The following is a 20,288-nucleotide window of genomic DNA, read 5'->3' on the forward strand; positions in this document are numbered from 1 at the left end:
TGGTAGGAGAACAGCTGCGAGTTCAGCAATCCATAGTCTCAGGGTGAAGACAATTAGTTACAAAAAACTCCCTCCCTCCATAGGGAGGGGGAAGTGTGCATACAAACCAGATCAGATGCTACCACCACTGTGGCCTAGTTCTTCAGCCAGGCTGACACGCACATTGTCCTGTTGTGGTGGGGTGCACAGCACTTTTCTGGCCTTCTCCGTCGTGCACATATCCGGCATTGAGAATTGGCATTGGAAGTGAGTTCTGTACCCAAGCTTTGTTTTTCGGCATATTTGCCTACAGTGGAGAATCCCTGGAGGGGTTGTCCTGATCTCCCTCCTTTCAAGGAGGTGTAATGATTGGGGGAGACTAAGGGTATCCCGGGCGGATGCATTGGATGCGTGTGTTCCCCTTGTCTGCTGTAGGGTTCATGGGATGGCAACTGTAGGGGTTCTGGTTCTTCGGGTGGCCCCAGACTAGTCTGTAGTACACTGACATGGTACGGTCTTAGATGTTCCCTGGTGGTTGCCTTTTCAGAAGGGTCCCCTCCAAAGGGTCTGGACCACCTTGGATGATTTTTTTTTTTAGGGGTTTCTCGTTTACATTCCCTGTGTTCTCTCTGTGACCCTTATTGGGTTTGAGTTGGGGTTTTGGTTCTCTAGAAGCCTTCCCTTAGTGAGTATAGAGGATATTACCTGGCTTCTCTTTCTCAGAGGGTTGCCCTTTTGAGTATTTTCTGCTTCTGCAGGGCGCATCTGAGTTGGCTTCCTCCTCTCCATTTGTTTTTTCACAGGGATAGGTTGATTCCTTTTTTTTGTCTCCCCTGCCTGGCAGGTGATGTCAGTCTCTCACTTACCTAAGAATATTGCCATGCCTTTGTTGTGGCAATGTTTTGGCATCCTAAGGAGCTTGCGCTGCACGCTTTTGGACGTGGTCTGTGTGGTTCATGTGCCCTTGTCCACTGCAACCTCCTCCTGTTGGTTTTGGGGAAGGCTTGGACCCTGCCATGTTTTTTTCTGTTGGACGCCTGTTCAGGCTTTCACTCCTAAGGGCAGGTTTCTCTTTTGCCTCTGGTGCATTCGGGCATCTATATCTCAGGGTTGCGAGACAGCACCTGGTCTGTGTGTTCTCTTAGGGCCCTTTCACATGGGCGTTCCGCATGTCCCTATATCATCCTATTTTTTTGTGGATGATATACGGACATAATGTATGTCAATGGCATTGCGGATGACCATCCGCTGACATCCGATTTTTTTTTTTTTTTTTTTTTGTCCTTTCAGTCCTGTTCCGTTTTTTGGAACAGAACCCTTTTTTTGTTCTGTTTAAAAAAAACGGAACGGATGCAAAATCGGATGTCCATAGACATACATTATGTCCGTATATCATCCGCTCCGTGAAAAGTGTCATCCGCTCCGTGAAAAAAAAAAGTGCCGGAGCGGATCGAAATGTGGTCCGCTCCGTGTGAAAGAGCCCTTACTAAATCTTCCCTGTTGATGTGTTGCATCTTCAGGTGTGTTTTTTTTTTTCTTTTTTTTTTTATGGGCGCAAAGTTTTGCAGGCTGCTGTTTACGCTTCCTTGTGGCCCCCTTTTAGGGGTTGTTTTGGTGGCTAGCATGTTTGCCTTGTTTCAGTTGTGTTTCGCCACCCCTCATTGAGGCACTGCTTTGAGACATCCCAAATGTCAAGAATAAAGAAGCTGTGTTCGTCAATGAATATAGGAAAAAAAATAGATTTTTGTTAGCGTAAAATCTTTCTCTGAGTTCATTGACTGACACAGCACCCATCCCTCTGTTGGTTTTACTTGTACTTTGTTAAAAAAAAACCTAAGTTAGACTTACCGGTGACGGTATTTCTAAGAGCCTTTCAGGACAGCACCTGGAGAGAGCGCAGCTCCACCCACTTCAACAGGAAACACTGCAAGTTTAAAAGCTCCACCTCTTCCACCATGCCTCAGTTATAGGGTATCCTCCGACATCTGGAAAACATAATGAAACATAACAACCACCACAGGTTAATATTGTTAATAAAATAACACAAAGATAAAAACGAGGGAGGGTAGTTGCTGCTGTCCTGAAAGGCTCTTAGAAATACCGTCACCGGTAAGTCTAACTTAGGTTTTCTCCAATCGCCTTTCAGGACAGCACCTGGAGAGGATAAGCGAGTAACTTACACTTAGTTCTGCAAGCTGTAGTCCCACCCTTTCTGCCAAAAGCCTGATCCGTGGCTGACAACAGATCCAATCTGTAGTGTCTGAGGAAAGTCGAAAAGCTCGACCAGGTAGCTGCTTTGCAAATCTGCTCAGGCGAAGCACCAGCCCTTTCAGCCCATGAGGTTGCCACTGACCTTGTTGAATGTGCTACCACACCTTCTGGAGGTTCTTCCCCCTGGGCCAAGTAAGCTTGTTCAATGGCCCATCTAAGCCATCTTCCCAAAGTACTTTTGGATGCTTTTTCACCCTTACGAGGGCCCAAAAAGAGCACAAATAAAGCATTCGTTTTCCTGAACTCCTTGGTTACAGAAAGGAAACGAAGAAGACATCTTCTTACATCCAATGTATGAAAAGCCTCCTCTTGCGAGTTAGCAGGCATCGAGGAAAAAGTTGGGAGCACAATTTCCTGGGTACGGTGAAAATTGGAGACAACCTTTGGAAGAAAAGCTGGATCTGTACGGAGTACTACTCGATCTGGAAATACTGACAAAAAAGGATCCGCAACTGAAAGTGCCTGGATTTCACTAACTCTTCTGGCTGAGGTGATAGCAATTAAAAAGATTGTTTTCAGAACTAAATTCGTTAAAGGAACTTCATCCAAAGGTTCAAACGGAAACTTGGTTAATCCCTGTAAATAAAACATTGGACAGGTCCCATCTAGGGAACACCTTGAGTGCTACTGGTCTATTGCGGGCTAAAGCCCTAAAGAATCTTATAATTAAAGTCTCTTGAGATAAGGTTCTCTCAAAGAAAACTGAAAGTGCCGCCACTTGGGTTTTAAGGGTGCTGGCTGCCAGGCCCATCTCCATTCACTCATGGAGAAATTCCAGCACTGAAATTAAATTCAAAAGTTCATACTTCTTAGTGGAACACCATGAATTATACTTTTTCCAAATCTTCATATAAATGTCTCTGGTAACCTTCTTCCTGCTGGAGAGAAGGGTGGTAATGAGTTTCTCAGAAAGACCCCGGGATCTTAAGAGGTCTTCCTCAGAAACCACGCTGTTAACTGAAGTTGATCTGATTCCGGATGATGCAGGGTCCCCTGAATCAGAAGATCTCTTCTGGATGGAAGCTTCCAAGGTGGTTTTGAAGCCAGATTCAGCAACAGGGCAAACCAAGGCCTTTTTGGCCAGAAGGGCGTGATCAAAATGAGATCTGTGGATTCTTCCTTGAATTTCCTGAGAACCAGAGGTATTAACTGGAAAGGAGGGAATGCATAACACAGAGGGAAGTCCCACTGATGAGCTAGAGCATCCAGCCCCCAAGCCTGATCCTCCCTGTGGAGGGAAAAGAATCTCGCAACCTTGGTGTTTTGTTGGTTGGTGAATAGATCTATCTGGGGAAACCCCTAGCTTCTGTAATCATTGTGAAAACCTCCTGATTCAGACTCCATTCTGCCTCTACCACTCTCCTTCTGCTTAGCAGGTCTGCTAGGAGATTCTGTGACCCTTTTAGGTGAATTGCTGTTAGGGAGGCCACATTTTGTTCTGCCCAGGAAAGCAGCTGCATCGCCAAAACAGAGTTCTGCTCCTTGTTCCTCCTTGTTTTGTAACATAAGTCACTGCTGTTATGTTGTCCGAAAGGATCTGTACATGTTGACCCCTGATCATTTCCTGAAACTCCTGAAGACCCAGAAATATAGCCTTCAACTCTCTCCAGTTGGATGACCTTCTGGATTCCAGTTTGGACCAGGTCCCCTGTACTGTTCGACCATCTAGATGGGCTCCCCATCCCCAGGCGCTGGTGTCTGTGGTCAGACGTTTGTTCCGGGGGAAGGACCACATCAGACCCTTCTCCAGATTCCTGGCATCTCTCCACCACCAAAGAGCTCTTTTTGCTTTTTCGGAAATTTTGATGGATTTTTCCTGAGGTTCCAGATGTGACCAACTTTGTAGGATATCTCTCTGAAAGAGACGGGAATGGAACTTCGCCCCCTGAACCGCTGTAATGGAAGTGGTGAGTAGACCCAGAGCTGCCATAGCGGATCGGACTGACACCTGGACATTGGTCTGCATGTGAGCGACTGCAGCTTGTACGTTTTTAAGATCTTCTCTTGAGGTAGAAAAACCTTTTGAAGAACCGAGTCTAAAGTGTACCCCAAAAACATTATCCTTTGGGAAGGAACTAGATTGGACTTCTCTAGATTCAGCAGCCACCCCAGGCTCTCTAGATGGAATCTTGTTTCTTGAATGTGCGTCAAGCACTGACTGTTGGAATCTGCAAAAATCAGGAGATCGTCCAGGTATGGAGATCCCCCTCAGTCTCAGAGGCTGTAGGGCTTCTGCCATCACCTTGGTGAATATCCTTGGAGAGGAGGAAAGACCGAAGGGAAGGGCCCTGAACTGAAGATGCCAGACCGAATCCCCTAGATTGACCGCCAATCTCAGAAATTTCTGATAGGACAGATTTATTGGGACATGCAGATAGGCGTCCCTTAAATCCACCAGAGCCATGAAGCAACCTGGGGACAGAAGTTTGGTTACAGAATAAATGGTATCCATCCTGAAATGCTTGTATCTGATTGATTCGTTTAAGATCTTTAGATTTAGAATCAACCGATACTTGCCCGAAGGCTTTTTCACCAGAAAAATGTGTGAATAGAACCCCTGACCCCTGGGAACTTGGGTGATGACCTCTTGAGAAATCCACTCTTTTAACAGAGATATCATTGCAGAGGCCTTTTCCCGATCTCTTGGAAGTGGAGTCATCCAAAACCTGCTTGGAGGGGTTCTTGAGAATTCGAGACTGTACCCCTGAGCCACAATGTTCTTTACGAAAAGGCTTGAGGATACTTCTTCCCACTGTGGGAGAAACTTTAACAATCCCCCCCCCCCACCGGGAGAGGAATGTCACTTGGTTTTTGTAGACTGCTCAGGTGGTTTTCTGGGTTTGCTGAAAAGGACGAAAATTTTTCTTTGGTGGTTTCTTCTTGGAAGGAAAAGCCTTTTTCCTATCCGCCGTTCTATCCAGGATAGTTTCCAAATCCGGACCAAAGAGCAGGTCTCCTGAAAACGGTAAACCACAGAGTCTGGCCTTAGAGGCCGAGTCACCCGTCCAAGTTTTCAACCAAATCGCACGTCTTGCTGAATTCACCAGAGCCCACGACCTTGCTGCCATTCTAATTGATTCGGCTGAGGCATCAGCCATATATTTAACGGCCTTAATGAGCAGTGGAAAGGAATCAAGAAGGTCTTTCTTAGCCGTTCCAGCCTCCACTGAGCTGATCTAACCAGCATTCTAAGTTTCTGGCTACCACTGTGGAAGCCATGGCCGGTCTAAGGCTGGATGTAGAGGAATCCCAGGCCTTTTTGAGGGAGTCTGCCCTTTTGTCCATAGCATCCTTCAAAATCCCCATGTCCTCAAACGCCAGATCTGTTCGGCGTGAAACCTGTGAAAAAGCCGCATCTACTTTAGGTTTTTTATTCCAGGGATCTGCTACATCATCCTCAAAAGGAAATCTTCTCTTTAGGGATTTGGAGAAAAAGGGGGCCCTCTCAGGGTCCTTCCATTCACTTTTAATTGAATCCGTAAGAATCTTGTGGACCGGAAACACCCTATGTTTGGTTTGATCTAAACCCTGGTACATTTTGTCATGTACTGACATCTGTACTTTTTTCTTCCGGAATTTCCATGGTAGTATATACCGCTTTAAGGAGTTCATCCACTTCTTCTAAAGCTAATTTTATATCTGGACGTTCTAGTCACTTCCTCTTCTTCCACTTCTTCCTCAGAATCTCTGAGGGAAAGTAAAGTACTAGCCCTTTCTTCCTCTGTGTCATAAGCTTCAGCCGACTTGGAGGTGGATGCTTGAGAAATTGCCCATACATTTTGCTGTGCTTCTGTCTGGGAATCTGTCTGGGAGGCTGATCCCCTAGCTAATAGGGAACGGACAGAAGTTAAAGTATCCTTAAGCTCTTGAACAGATGAAAACAGATCACTACTCTGTTGGGCTGTTTCTTCTTTTAACAAATCAGCTATACATGTTCTGCAAAGTGGCTTAGGCCAGGTATCCTTAAGAGGATTTTTGCAAGAAGGGCACTTCCTTGAAGTTGCTGAAGCCCTGGCTTTAACTGTGGCTTTAACCTAAGAGAAAAACCAGAACTAACTTAGTCATGCTGATTAAAATACAAACAGCCCCCCAGACAATACATACAATCCTGCAAGCCTAAGGACATATACCTCCAACTACAGGGCAGGCTTCAAAGGAGGAACAACAAAACATACTATAAGCCCAATAGTAAAGAAAAGAGGCACCCCTGTACCTCTCTTAACTGGGCTGGGCCGGTGCTGATGGCGCCTGCTTCCACCGACGCTGCGGTTCTGTCCTCCATCGCAGAGCCTGCAGCAAGCTGGACAGATCCTCCCCGCATGTATTGCATTTAAAATGTCCGCTTCCCGCGTCCCCCTGTGGAGACCGGAAGCGGAAGCACCGACCCTTGACCTGCTCCCGCCTTCTGCGCTGCTAGTGGCTGGAACCAAAGCCACCACGCCCCCGCCGGAAGTCCCGCCTACCGAGTCTGACGTCCCCCGACAGCCGGGACCAGGGACCGATATGCGGAAGAGAAACATCCGCCCGAGCTGCCTACCAGCCCCACAAGCGGACCCCAGGCGCACAGGCGAGACCCTCCGGCGAAGCTCTGCTCCTCTGAGCTCGAAAAGGCGGCCGCTCCGGAACAACCCCTTTGTCCTCAGGGAGGGGTGCTGGGATGGTCTCCACAAAATACGAAGAAAAAAAAGGGTAAGTCCACCCTGCTCCACCAGGAGAGAGCGCAGCCCCACACACTGGTTCCATGCAGTGTCTCCCCATGGAGGAGGAAACACAAAAAAAAACTGAGGCATGGTGGAAGAGGTGGAGCTTTTAAACTTGCAGTGTTTCCTGTTGAAGTGGGTGGAGCTGCTCATGACATCACGTCCGGGTTTTTGTATGGAGGAGACCCAATCAGAGCTGGGGGGGGGTGTAACGTCCCCCCCCCCCCCCGCTCTTTGTAATGACTGCCGAGCGGCTTCTCAGCTGCATCGGTTGTAATTACAAGACAGCTGATTGTTGGCTATGGATGCCGGTACTGGGGTGATGCCTCTAGCTGCAGGCATCACTCCGGTACAAGCACTTTCCTGAAATAGCGGCAGTATCTGTCACCTTGGTGGCCGATTCCGATATATCGGGGAAAGTGCGTATCGGCCCTCGATCTATCGGCTTTGCTGATAATCGGTCGATCTCTAGTGGCAGTATAACCCGATGGTCAAGAAAAAAAGAAGCTGTGTTTGTCAAAAAAAAGAAGCTGTGAATGTTTACATGGTGTGCAATAAAAACATGGCAACATTTCATTCTTTGTGTGTTATTAGTTTAAGCAGACTGTGATTGTCTATTGTTGTGACTTAGATGATGATGATCAGATCACATTTTATGACCAATTTGTACAGAAATCCATATCATTCCAAAGGGTTCACATACTTTTTCTTGCAGCTGTATATGTGTGTTTTTTTTTTTTAAGACTATTTTAATTCAATATTTTACATTTTTATAGAGATTTATTTAACCGATTGCCAACCGCTCCATGTATATTTACTGCAGGGTGGCGGCTCCTACAGGCGAATCAAGTACCTGTCTGTCTTTTGCACTTCTGGGTTTGCAGCGACTGGCTCCCACTGCGACTGTGATTGTTTGACAGAAGCAGAACGGCGGTCTGCCTATGTAAACTAGGCAAATCGCCATTCTTTGACAAAAGAAAACGGAGATCCTGTGTTTCTGTTAAGCACAGTACAAGCACCACCCACACAGTTAGAAAGCACTCCCTAAGGACACATTTAACCCTTTGATATCACCCTTGATGTTAATCCCTCCCCTGCCAGTGTCTTCAGTACTGTGACAGTGTATATTTTTTAGCAGTGATCACTGTATTGGTGTCACTGGTCCTCAAAAAGTGTCAGTGTCTGATTTTGTCCGTCATAATGTCCCAGTTCTTCTATAATTCGCTAATTGGCGCCATTACTAACAAAAATAAATAAGTTACATAAAAATATCCCATAGTTTGTAGACGCTATAACTCTTGCGCAAACCAATCAATATATACTTATTGTGATTTTGTTTTTTTGTTTTTTTACCAAAAATATGTAGCAGAATAAATTTTGGCCTAAACCGATGAAGACATTTTTTTTTTTTCCCTAACCTTTTTTTATTGGGTGTGTTTTTATAGCAGAAATGTAAAAAAAATTATATATATATATATATATATATATATATATATATATATATATATATATATATATATATATATATATATATATATATATATATATATATATTTATATTCTCAAGATTGTCTGTTTTTTTGTTTAAAGCGCAAAAAAAGAATTTCAGAGGTAATCAAATACCACCAAAAAAAAGAACATCAATTTTATTTGGGTACGACCGTGCAATTCTTAAAGTAACGCAGTGTGGTATCACAAGAAATGGCCTGGTTATGAAGGGGGTAAACCTTCCGGAGCTGAAGTAACTTAACTAGGTTTTTTTTTGATACACCACATGCGTTCTGTGAAAGCAGCTTCCCCTTGGTATTCTAGTAATCCTTTTTTTTTATTTTGTATTAATACGTATGCTCCAGGGACTGCAATGATTTAGTCAGTCCACATATTTCTACAGGTTAAACCATTTTACCTTTTTATTAACAATAAAACTGAAGTGGTTCTAATCCTTTACTGTATCCATCTCACATCATGTCATAAGATAAAATACCTAATGGTTTAGTAAGTAAAATACCTCACATTTTAATGAAATAACATTCATGCTTTATTTTAGTAGGGTTTTTTTTGTGAATTGAAAAAATAATTATTTTATCTCTGATTTTAAGAGTAAAATAATCTGAGAATTTAGCCCAATGAGTCAAAATCCCAGACAACTAGACTGTAGAAGTGGAGGTCATCAACGGCAGGCATCATCATTCTCTCCTCCTATAAAGCATCTGTATGTTTATGAAAGAAAAAAAAATATTCTGTTTCTGTCAAATGTTTTGCAGGTTAGTTGGCATCCACCGTTAAATATGTTGTATTTCCATTTTTTTTTCACAGTACCCCAAAGTTTGTGTCGTGTATCCTGCTGCTGCCTTGCTTTATGTCGCTGGTTTTCCTCTTTCCATGGGTCGCTATTCCCACACCTGTCAGTAAGTCACCTTATTGTGAATATGCAGCTGCATAAGACTGAGCCTCTCAAATCTGAGACCATAATGGATCTGTTGTGCTTAGTAAACAATTACTGAGGGGGAATTCACACATCGTAAAATGCCTGTCACCACAAGGACACACAGAAAACAGTTGTTTTCTAGGAGTATGATTCACACTGCAACCCAGCTTGGAGCTGCGCTAAAATGAAGTATGCTGCATTTTAACGCAGTGCACTGTACAGAACTGCATGGCACTGTACAGCAGCCCATCACGCTGCTGTACAGCAGAATTAAGTGTATGTTTGTGTACACTTCAAACAAAGTTTGTACCAAAATATAGGGAGCTGTGTAATGTGCTGAATTACGCACCACACTGCCCCCTACTGCAGTCGTGAACAGACAGACCGCTGCTATAAAGGTAAAGAGCTCTGGCAGCTGTCCTAGTGTGAATTCGCTCTTGTTCTTGGTAATTTTTAAACTATTATTTATTTAACTCCTTCCCATCAAACACACACGTATATGCGGCCTCACGGAAGTGGGTCAGTTTCCATGGGGCTGCATATATGCACGTCTCTTTGTGTGGGGAGCACGCCTCGCAACGCTCTACCAGCCCAGAGATCGGGCTCTCCTGAACGATTGGAACCTGGAAGTCACTGGAAGCCCACCCCTGTGTTCACTTTCTTTTTCTGCAGAGAATAAAGCTGTGTGAAAAAAAAAAAATGTATTAAAAAATTAAAGGTAAAAAAATAAAGAAAATAACCAGAGTAAAGTTTGCCAGGGTTAGTGTTAAGGTCGTTGGAGTAAAAGGTTACGGTCAGCATATTTTGGGTAAAATAAAAAAAAATAATAATTTTAAATTAGTATCATTGTTGGTGTCGGGTGTTTTAGGCACGATAAGAAAAATAAAAAAACACACCATTGTTTCTGGGCCCAACTACGGATGCAAACAACTACTAACGTGTGGTATTGCTACAATCATCAGGAGTAGGAGAATTTTTATTTTAGGTAGGTTTGTTGGTAAATTATGGTAATTGCCAGAAACATACATCTACTATTGTGGGCCAGTTTTCCTTTGATATAAAAAAATAAATAAATCAGGAGATATCCATTACCATTTACCACCAAAAGAAAGCCCAATTTGTCCAGAAAAAAACAAGGTATAATTCACCTAGATACTCAAACATGTCAAAGTTGAAAAATTGTACTTGGGCTTAATATTTGTTTTTCCCTTAGGGGAGGGAAAGGGTTAAAGTTTTTAATGTCTAAGATACAGAAAAAAAATCTTTCAAAGTAAACAAAATTTGGTATGAAGGATTTGGTATGAAGGGGCTGCTTATATATTTTTGATTACCTGTCATAATGTCAGCTATATTTTGACACCGAAAGCTAGTAAGCACCAGATTTACCCAGGTAGTAATTGCCTAGATTTACCCAGCAGACTGAAAACGACAATACAATATAATTATAACCTTTTTACAGTGTGATCAGTTACCAAGGGAAAAGCTCTTCATACCTTAGGTAGTCCTTTGCAAATCCCATAAAGTGTTATCTTACTGCTTCCCACCCGTGTTTTTGTAAAATTATGGATGGGTAAGAATCCTATTGTTCCAGGAGGACATCATATAATGCCTTACCGAGAACGCGCGGCCACTGCTGGGCCACGCTCTGGCATGATCTGTTACTCGATGTGTCCACTGTACACGGTGGATGACTAATCAGTGTACCAGCCTGCTGCTGGTAACATGATCGCTGTGACCAATCACAGCAGATCACATGACAGTTGTAAACAATGAATTAGCTACTTTTCATGCCATATATTCATTCATTGTATACAATTGTGTTGCTAGCTGTGATTGGTCACAACGATCACATGGTACAGACAGGGCCAATCACAGTTCATTTGTACCATGTGATTAGCTGTGGCCAATCACAGCTGATCACAACAATGCATGTGTCTACACACTGTCATTTAGTAAAAATGTGTGCTTATAGCAGTAAAATTCATTGCTATAAGCAATCATAGTATGTAAAAAAAAAAATCCTGATCAACTCCCCTGAATGGTAACACTGTATTGCTCTGGCCACAGTATGTAATAAAAAGAAAAATATTTTTAAAAATTGAATTTATTTTTTTTGTCACCAGTCAGTGTCCCTGTTCACTGCCACACCAGTTATATAATGGTGCTGTACTGCACTTGTGACAGTATGTACACATGTTTTTCATTCTTGTCCTTCAGGACAGCCACCTTTTGAGAGACCTTGGCTCCTCCCTTCTCAGGAAACACCGCCCCATCCATGCATATTTAAGCCCTGTCAGCCGGTGCCCTTCAGTTCTGGTGTTTCCTCCGGTGGGGAGACATCACCGGGAACCGAGGGCTGAATGGCCAGGGGGCTGAGGCTGTGTTTTCTGATGGGAGAGGCTAAGGCCTTTCCAATGGTGGCTAAAAGTCTGGGTAGGGACTCGGTTTACCTCTGCGGCTGCTGAAATGTCACCCAGCTTCTCAGGGGAGTCCGAGGCTGTGGGGGTCCGCTCTCTCTTGCTTGGGGAGAGCACTGCGGAAGTGCAGCAGGTCCTCCCGCATCTTGTGGCCAGCATGGAGCTCCGGGTGGCCCGGATGGTGGGTGGCGTCCCTTCCGGTGGAGGCTGGCACTTCCGCTAAAGCCACAGCCTCCGGTTTCTTCCGCGGTAATGGAGAACAGGCTGGGCAACAGGCTGGTACAAGCCAAAAGCTGGGGGACAGCTACAGACACAGGCTGCGACCATTCTTGGATAATGTCGAATGCACAGGCCTCAGGGACTGCTCCAAGTGAAGCCAGCAGCACCAGCCATCCTAAGGTAAGAGAACCCTGGGGTGGTGTTCCCTTCCCCCCACTAGCTCCACGGTGTAGTCCCCCCCCCCCCCCCCCAGTGGTCAAGGGGGGGGATTGTGGTGGTAGTTCTGGGACTGTGGTGGTGGGTCCCAAGTGCACTACTAATGGGGCATGCTGTGCTTATGTGCTGGGGGGCCTTGCATGGGTGCTTAGTCCATATGGTTTTCTTTTTTTTTTTTTTTTGTATTAGAGTAAGGCCTCAGACAAAACCAAATCACCACATAGCTCCAAGAGAAAATGCCCATCATGCAAGGCTACTATGGGGGGAATCCTGGACCAAGGCGCTTTGTAAAGAGTGTGTAGAGAGCCTATTTAGGGAACGTTTGGCATAAGTGTACTGATCTAACTGCATCGGTTAAGGAACTTTCCAGCACTTTTCAGTCATTTAAGGATTTAATTTTAAATCTATAAATTCCTCAGCCCCAGAACCCCCCTCAGATAGCACAGCAGGAGATTGCTCCACTCCCACCGGTGGTACCCTCTACGAGTGGAGGAACACTGGGGGGGTACTGAAAAACAGGCTGAAGAGTGTGATAGTAGACCTTCAGGCTCCCAGGGGGAGTCAGAAGGAGAAGGGTTGGATGGTGAGTCCACTAAAGCTTCTTGGTACAAATTGACCCTTGAAGAGGTGGAGGATCTTTCTGGAGCTATCCACACCACCTTGGGAATCCAGGAAGAGAAGAAAACTTTATCTCTTCATGATCAAATGTACTAGGGCCTGGGTGGTACATGGAGTCCTAGTGGAAGTGGTCAAAAAAGAATGGCAAGATCCTGAAAGTAAGCCTCTCTTCCAGAGCCCTGAAAATTAGATATCCCTTTCTGAGGAGGACGCATCAGTTTGGAACAAATCACCGAAATTGGACACGGCCTTCTCTCAGGTTTCAAGACAGACAGACCTAGCCTTTAAGGATATGGGCTCTCTTTCTGATCCCATGGATAAAAGGATGGATTCTCTCCTTAAAAAGACCTGGGATTCCTCCTTGGGGAATCTTAAACATGCAATGGCTATGACGGTAGTTGCCCGCAATCCGCAGTACAGTAATACTGAAGCACACATTGAGGCTGGCACCTCCAAGGAGACAATTCTGTCTTTCCCTACGTTTCGGTTCTACGGGTCGTGGCTTATATTGCATATGCATCAGCGGAATCTGTACACATGTCCGTCAGATCTTCAGCCCTAGCCAATTCAGCAAGGAGGGCTCTTAGGCTTAAGACTTGGCAGTGCAATAGCAGGTCCAAGGCTGGGCGATAGTGGGTCCAAGGCTAAACTGGTGGGATTCCCTTTACAGGGGACCACCTATTCAGACCAGGCTTAGAAACTGTCCTGGATCAGACAGCAGGCAAGAAAAAAATCCTTTCTTGTCAAGCAGGGATTGATGAAACCTTTCAAGAAGACTTACCCTCAGAGAAATTTCTCTGCCCCGAGGAGGTCTAAGGGGCAGAAGAAATCCTGGAGCCAAAGAGGCAGGGGCTGAGGGGGGGGCGTTTTTTTTGCGCTCATGAACAGCCCAAGAAAAATGCAATGAACTGACCACGGTGGGAGGAAGACGGGGCCTTAATCCCACAGTGGGAAGCGGTCCCCTCCAGTTCATTCTGGGGATCATAAGGGGTTGTCATTTTGAAATTTTCACTTCTCCCTCCGCACAGGATGTTAATCACCAAATTACCAAGATGCACAGAAAGGGCGCCTTCTTTACTTTCCTCCCTGAAAGAGCTGGAGGAACAGAGGGTCGTGGTGAAGGTTCCACCAAAGGAGTTAGGCAGAGGGTTCTATTTCCACTTTTTTCATGCGGAAACCTTCAGGCAAGTACAAACTTATCCTGAACCTAAAGCCCTTAAATGTCTCAATTGTTTACAAAATATTCAGGATGGATTTGATCTTCTCGATAAAGGCTATCCTTCCTCCAAACTGCTTCATGGCCTCAATAGACCTGAAAGACCGCTACCTGCATATTTCCATATCGGAAGAGTGTCAGAAGTTTCTCAGGTTTGCCATAAGGACAGAAGAGGGCACGTTGCATTTACAATTTCAGGCCCTTCCTTTTGGTCTGTCCTTTCCCCTCCTCATTTTCACCAAGATCATGGTGGAAGCCTTGGCTTGTTTGCGGCTCAGACTTTTCAGTCATTGCCTACCTGGACAATCTTCTCCTGTTTGCCCCTTCTCAGGAGCAGGTGTCCAAGGATCTACTGATGACAAGGCGATTCCTAGAGAGCCTGGGGTGGATCCTGAATCTGGAGTCCAGTCTGGTATCCACACAAAAAGTTACCTTTCTGGGCTATGAATTAGATTTCACACTTCAAAAGGTCTTTCTTTCTTTAGACAAGAGTCAGAAAATATACAGTCATGGGCCTTTTAGAAAGAAGTCGGCCTATATCGGTAAGACAAGCCATGTCGGCACTGGGGTCGCTAACGGCCGCAATCCCAGCGGTACAGTGGGCGGGTCTCCACTTACGCCCTCTACAACTATTCATCTTGGAGGTATGGGACCGCACTCGGGGCTCTCTGAATTCCTTAGTGCACTTACCGGTATGCATAAAAAGATCCCTCTGGTGGTGAAGGATCTCAAACCTGTCCCAAGGTCTCTTGGGTCCCGTCTGTGTCCAGAGTCGTCACCGTCGGGATGTGACGCAGGGTGGGGCGCACACCTGGACTCCCAACTGGTGCAGGGGTCCTGGATGAGCGACGATTCAAAGCGATATTCAATTTGGAGAGAACTGAGAGAAGTCGAGCTGGCTCTCAGAGCTTTCCAGACAGAACTACAGGGACACAATGTGCAGGTTTGTTTAGATAATTCTGCAGTAGTTGCTTATGTCCACCAACAAAGGGGAACAAGGAGCAAGTCTCTGTGGGCTCTGCCAGAAGGAATTCTTCAATGGCCGAAGCCCAAGTGTTCTCCCTGTCGGCTTTTTACCTAAAGGGAGCATTGAACCAATTGGCTGACTCCTGAGCAGAAAAACTTTAAGGGGAGACGAATGGATCCTCAATCAGAATGTCTTCAGGTTGATCACTTAGATGGGGGATGCCGTGCATGGATCTGTTTGCCTCTCGGCAAAATATGAAAACGCGGCTCCTCTTCTCCCTGAACAGGTGGGACAAGGGCGCAGGGAGTGGACGCACTCGCTCAAAGTTGGCTTTTCGCCAGATGCTATGCCCCCCCCCCGCCCCCCGCCTGTACTAATACTGGCGGTCCTGAGGAAGTTTCAGAAGGACACTAATATGATCCTCCATAGCATTGGCCCAGGAGACCGTGGTTTTCGGTCCTTAAAGCGGAGTTCCACCCTGGATTTTTTTTTTTTTTAATACCCCCGGGACAGTCAGGGCTAGTGCATTCCACAATGGCTAGCCTCTGATCTGTCCCGGGTTGCACTTACCTGCAAGACGAAATACTTACCTTGCAAACGTCTTGTCCAGCGCTGCCATCTCAGATGTGGGCAGCTTGAAGCCAGCGCGTCCTCTTCGGCGTCGTCTTCCGCCTTCTGTGGTCCCACGATGCTCTGCGCCGGCCCCGACGTCACTTCCGGGTCGCGCGCGTCACCCCTCCACAGCTTCTGGGCATGCCCAGAAGCTGTTTAGAAGGGGATGACGCGCGCGACCCGGAACTGACGTCGGGGCCGGTGCAGGCGCAATGATTCCTGGGAGCTATGACGTCCAGCTCCCAGGAATCATTGCAGAGCCAGGAAGTGACGACGGGCCGAGGAAGGAGGAAGAAGGAAGTAAGGTAAGTATATTTTCTTCGCTACGAGGTAAGTAAAAAAAAAAAAAATATGCGATTATCCATTTCTTTTTCAGGTGACCCGGAGCGAGAAGATGGAGGTAAGTATAAAAATAGGGTGGAACTCCACTTTAACAGTTTGGCAGTGTAACCCCCCTGGAGCAGGAAGCTCCTTGGATATAGGTAACACAACAAATTGATGGGTATGATGGCTCTCCCAAGACTGATGACAAGTGGGCACTTTGGAGTCCCAAATATTAAAAATTAGTCGCAGTGAAAAATATCAGGTTTATTAAAATCAATAAAAATGGTATAAGGCACTGTAGACAGCAGGGTGCATCCAGCAGTGAGGCAGTACCTTTTGGAATGGACCCAGGGATAGGGTGGGGGCGCCTGTCCAGATGTTAGGAGGACAACAGAAGCACTGATGCCTTGAAGATGGGATCACCTGAGGACGATGGAGGAAGGAGGGAAGAGGGGGGAGAAGCTCAACCCCCGTGGCCCGATCCGGCCGCAAGCTGTCCCGCAGCACAGCGGCGTCGTCTCCTTGCTTCAGGCGGCTGAAGCGGCGCTGAGGGATGACGTCATCAGCGGCTGACAGTCGACTCGCAGAAGCCCATACAGCGCACCATGCAGAACCCCGTAGCCGATGGTCCCGATGTAGAAGGCAGCCTCGCCGCACCGAACGCCCCACACAACAGTGCAAGCTGCCTTACAGTGGGGGAAACAAGAAGCCACAAGATGGAGGATTACATGTTTCGGGCTGTGCCCTTCATCAGATCTTTTTAATATTTGTGACTCCAAAGTGCCCACTTGTCATCAGTCTTGGGAGCGCCATCATACCCATCAATTTGTTGTCACATGTTTCTCAGTTAGGCTCTGGGCATGGGTCGGCTGCAACCCTGACATGACTTACTGGCATTTGGCTATAATCCGTCCATCCCACATAATTTGACTCTACACATTTTTTTTAAAACCTCTGATTATCTGTTTTTCAGCGCCAGGATTTGCTTGTATTTGCTTGGATATAGGTAGCCCAGTGACAGTGATGGAATTTCTACAAAGTGGGGCAGACAAATGTCAAGCTGTTAGCACCCTAAAAGAGTCAAGTTTCGGCTAGAAGTGTCTTTCTAGAAGTATCCTTAGCCAAAAATCCTTGCGTGATTTGTCTCTTTAAAGAGGTTGTAAACTCATTTTTTTTTTATTTTTTTCGTTTGCACCCTGAAAGAGAAACACATAATGAGCTAGTATGAATCGCATACTTGCCTTAGAACGAGCCCCCGCCGTGCCGCCCGCTCACCTCTGACGGGCGACATGTTTAGTCGTCCGTCTTCCGGGATCGCGGCATCCGGCCATCTGATTGGCCGGAGCCGCGGTGACGTCACTCCCGCGCGCGGGAGCAGACGGTCACGGGATGGGACTCTGAAGGAACGGCACCAGCGGCCGTTCCTTCAGAGCGCATGCACCAGTGACGTCACTGGCTGCATGTAAGGTAAATATCTCCTAAACGGTACATGTTTAGGAGATATTTACAGTACCTATAGGTAAGCCTTATCATAGGCTTACCTATAGGTACAACTTGCAGAGGAGGGTTTACTTCCTCTTTAAGGCCTTAAACAAGTAGAGACCAGTGAGTAATCTTCCCTTTTCTATATAGGATCTATCCGTGGTTCCACAGGCTCTCTTAGGAGAGCTGTTTGAACCTATTAAGTCTTGTACAGAGAGGTATTTAACCCTCGACAGGTTTTTTGGGTGGCGATCAAACCGCCAGGAGGGCTAGTGAACTAAAAGCTCTTTCTTACAAGAAAGCTCCTTTTCTACAGGTTTTTTTCGGATCGTATTCTGTTTAGAACAGATCCGGCTTTCTTACCAAAAGTGGTCTTGAAGTTTCACAGAGACCAAGAAATCGTTTTACCAACTTTCTGTGCGAATCCTGTGAATGAGCAGGACAGTAAGTTTCATAGGTAAGAAGGTGTGTCCAAACATGGATTGTACAAAGGAAGTCAGGAAGTCCGATTCCTTCTTTGTTCTATTTGCTGGCTCTAATAGAGGTTCTAAAGCCTCTAGACGTTCTTTAGCCAGATGGCTTAGGTTAGCCATTAGCCAGGCCTATGCTTCAAGTGGGGAGGAGATCCCGGTAGGTACCAGGGCACATTCCACTAGGGCTCCCCCAGAGCAGATCTGTCGGTCAGCAACCTGGCCCAGTTTTGCAACTTTCACCAAGTACTACAGGCTGGACCTGTTGTCCGCCAAAGATCAGGCTTTTGGGTGCAAGGTCCTTCGAGCGGTGGTCCCACCCTAGGGGTAGGTACTCACTTATCCTCTCAAAGGTGGCTGTCCTGAAAGACCGGAAGGGAAAAATAGTTACTTACCAATCACATCTTTTCCAGTAGTCTTTCAGGACAGCACCGTTACCCACCCGAAGAAGGTCTGGACATAAGACTGTCAGAAAATGGAGATTAGTATGATCTCTGTGTCTCCCCAGCTGGCCGGAGGTACTCTTAGAGAACTTATGGGCACTGGCTAACGGGGCTTAAATCTGTATGGATGGGGCAGCGTTTCCTGAGAAGGGAGGAGCCAAGGTCTCTCAAAGGTGGCTGTCCTGAAAGACTACTGAAAAAGACGTTACCGGTAAGAGTAACTCCTAAAAAAAAATGTGAAAAAAATTTTTTTCTTAATTTTTTCCCAAAAGTTTGGACTGTCTACTTTCCAAAAAAGTAATTTGAGTGGGGGTATTTGTACTGTCCTGGCATTTTCAGGTCTCCAATGAGTCCATCAGTACATCAGGATTGATCAGTTTTCTGATATATACCATAGTTTGTGGACTGTATACCTTTCCTACAGACTAAATAATATACACTGATTTGGGTTACTTTCACCAAAGCAGATACACTAAAAGCTGAAAATTGGCCTGGGCGGGAAGGAGGTAAAAGTGCCCGGTATTGAAGTGGTTAAGAAGCAGATGGAATGGCTTCTTTCTACATATGTAATATATTGTATATCACAGTTACCCAATTTCAGCTGGGGTCATGTAACAGTGCTTGATGACAATTTCACACCTGTGAAAATCATTAATGGTGGAGTCAGAGCCAGGATTTGATGTGTTATGATTTCCAAAACTTGAAATAGTGGTTCTAAACTAACTTTTATGTGTCCACAGATGAAAAGTGAAGATCTCACAGCAGAATTCTCCCAAGGTCGTTACTGGTATGTATATCCTGAGAAGTGCCTTGGCTGAGTGTTGGTCATTCCTTTCATGGTAAATTATATTAGGGGAAATTCAAACATGCACCAAAATTGTTGGTGCTTGCACCCCCCCCCCCCCATTCATGTACCTGTCAGAGTCTGGCACCGAGGTTGGAGTGTCTATGAACACTGAACACTACTGGACACTTCTTCCTCAGTGTGCTCTCTCTCAGACCACTGCACTGATTGAAGCATGGCTAAGCGCTTTTGTAGTAGGGGTGGGATGAGCCTAAAGTGGCAGTAGTTAGAACTACCTGAGTTTGTTGCCTGTGTTATTAATGTTACTGAAACTGGTGCAATACTTATCTTAAAGTAATTGTAAAGTCTCATGTTTTGTTTTTTTTTTAAATAAACATATTATACTTGCTACCTCTGTGCAGTTGGTTTTGCATAGGGCAGCCTGGATCCTCCTCTTCTTGAGTCCTTTGTTGCTGCTTCTAGCCCCTCCCTCCTGTAGACTGTCCAAGCCGAGCTGCAGTTCCGTGTGTCCGTTCAGAAGCGGAGCTGCCGTTTGGCACAGCCCCCTCTCCCTCCTGATTGGCCACCGGACTTTGACAGCCGCGGGAGCCAATGGCGCCACAGCTGCGTCTCAGCCAATCAGGAGAGAGAGTCCCAGATGGCCGAAAGACTCATGGACAGAGATGGGGCTCAGGTAAGTATTGGTGGATGCTGGGGAGACTGCTACATAGAATGCATTAGGATAAAAAAATCTCTTGACTTTACAACTCCCTTAATTAGGTGCAGGTAGATCTAAAGAGAAGTACTGCAAGAAAAGTGGCATTGGAGCGTTATTGAATTCCCCAGATCATGCCTTATGCCCAATATCAAAGCTTCATTGAAGCTCACAAGACTATTATGCATTTGCCTCCTTTGTGACTCCAGTGAGACAGTATTGAAAGTTCGAAGAGCAGATCTTTTATATAACTGTAATATGTATTTCCTACATGCTCCCTTTTGTATAACTGTAATGTCTACACATGACATGCTTCAATAGGATAGCGGTCTCAAACTGACATCTTGATCATTATACTCTGTTCGTTATACTCTGTACTGCTGTTCAAAATGGCAGAGGATTGCAGCAGCCAATACAAAGGGCTGTT

At 45.7% G+C, this 20,288-nt stretch overlaps 1 protein-coding gene and 1 pseudogene across 2 annotated transcripts in view; one reads left to right on the top strand and one right to left on the bottom strand.

The window, feature by feature from the left end:
- Nucleotides 1-20,288, top strand: part of AAAS (aladin WD repeat nucleoporin) — a 112,756-nt gene that overhangs the window by 32,386 nt on the left and 60,082 nt on the right. Inside the window, exons 5-6 of the mRNA XM_082246790.1 lie at nt 9,267-9,358; nt 19,103-19,149. Of these exons, the coding sequence (XP_082102916.1) occupies nt 9,267-9,358; nt 19,103-19,149 (139 nt within the window). The remainder of the gene's footprint in view (nt 1-9,266; nt 9,359-19,102; nt 19,150-20,288) is intronic.
- On the bottom strand, nt 5,073-5,951 carry LOC309546725 (lamina-associated polypeptide 2, isoforms alpha/zeta-like; annotated as a pseudogene). The gene has a single exon. The product of its transcript is annotated as a lamina-associated polypeptide 2, isoforms alpha/zeta-like (transcript).

This window comes from Pelophylax lessonae (assembly GCF_965119305.1).
Source record: "Pelophylax lessonae genome assembly, chromosome: 2".
NCBI classification, from domain to species: Eukaryota; Metazoa; Chordata; class Amphibia; order Anura; family Ranidae; genus Pelophylax; species Pelophylax lessonae.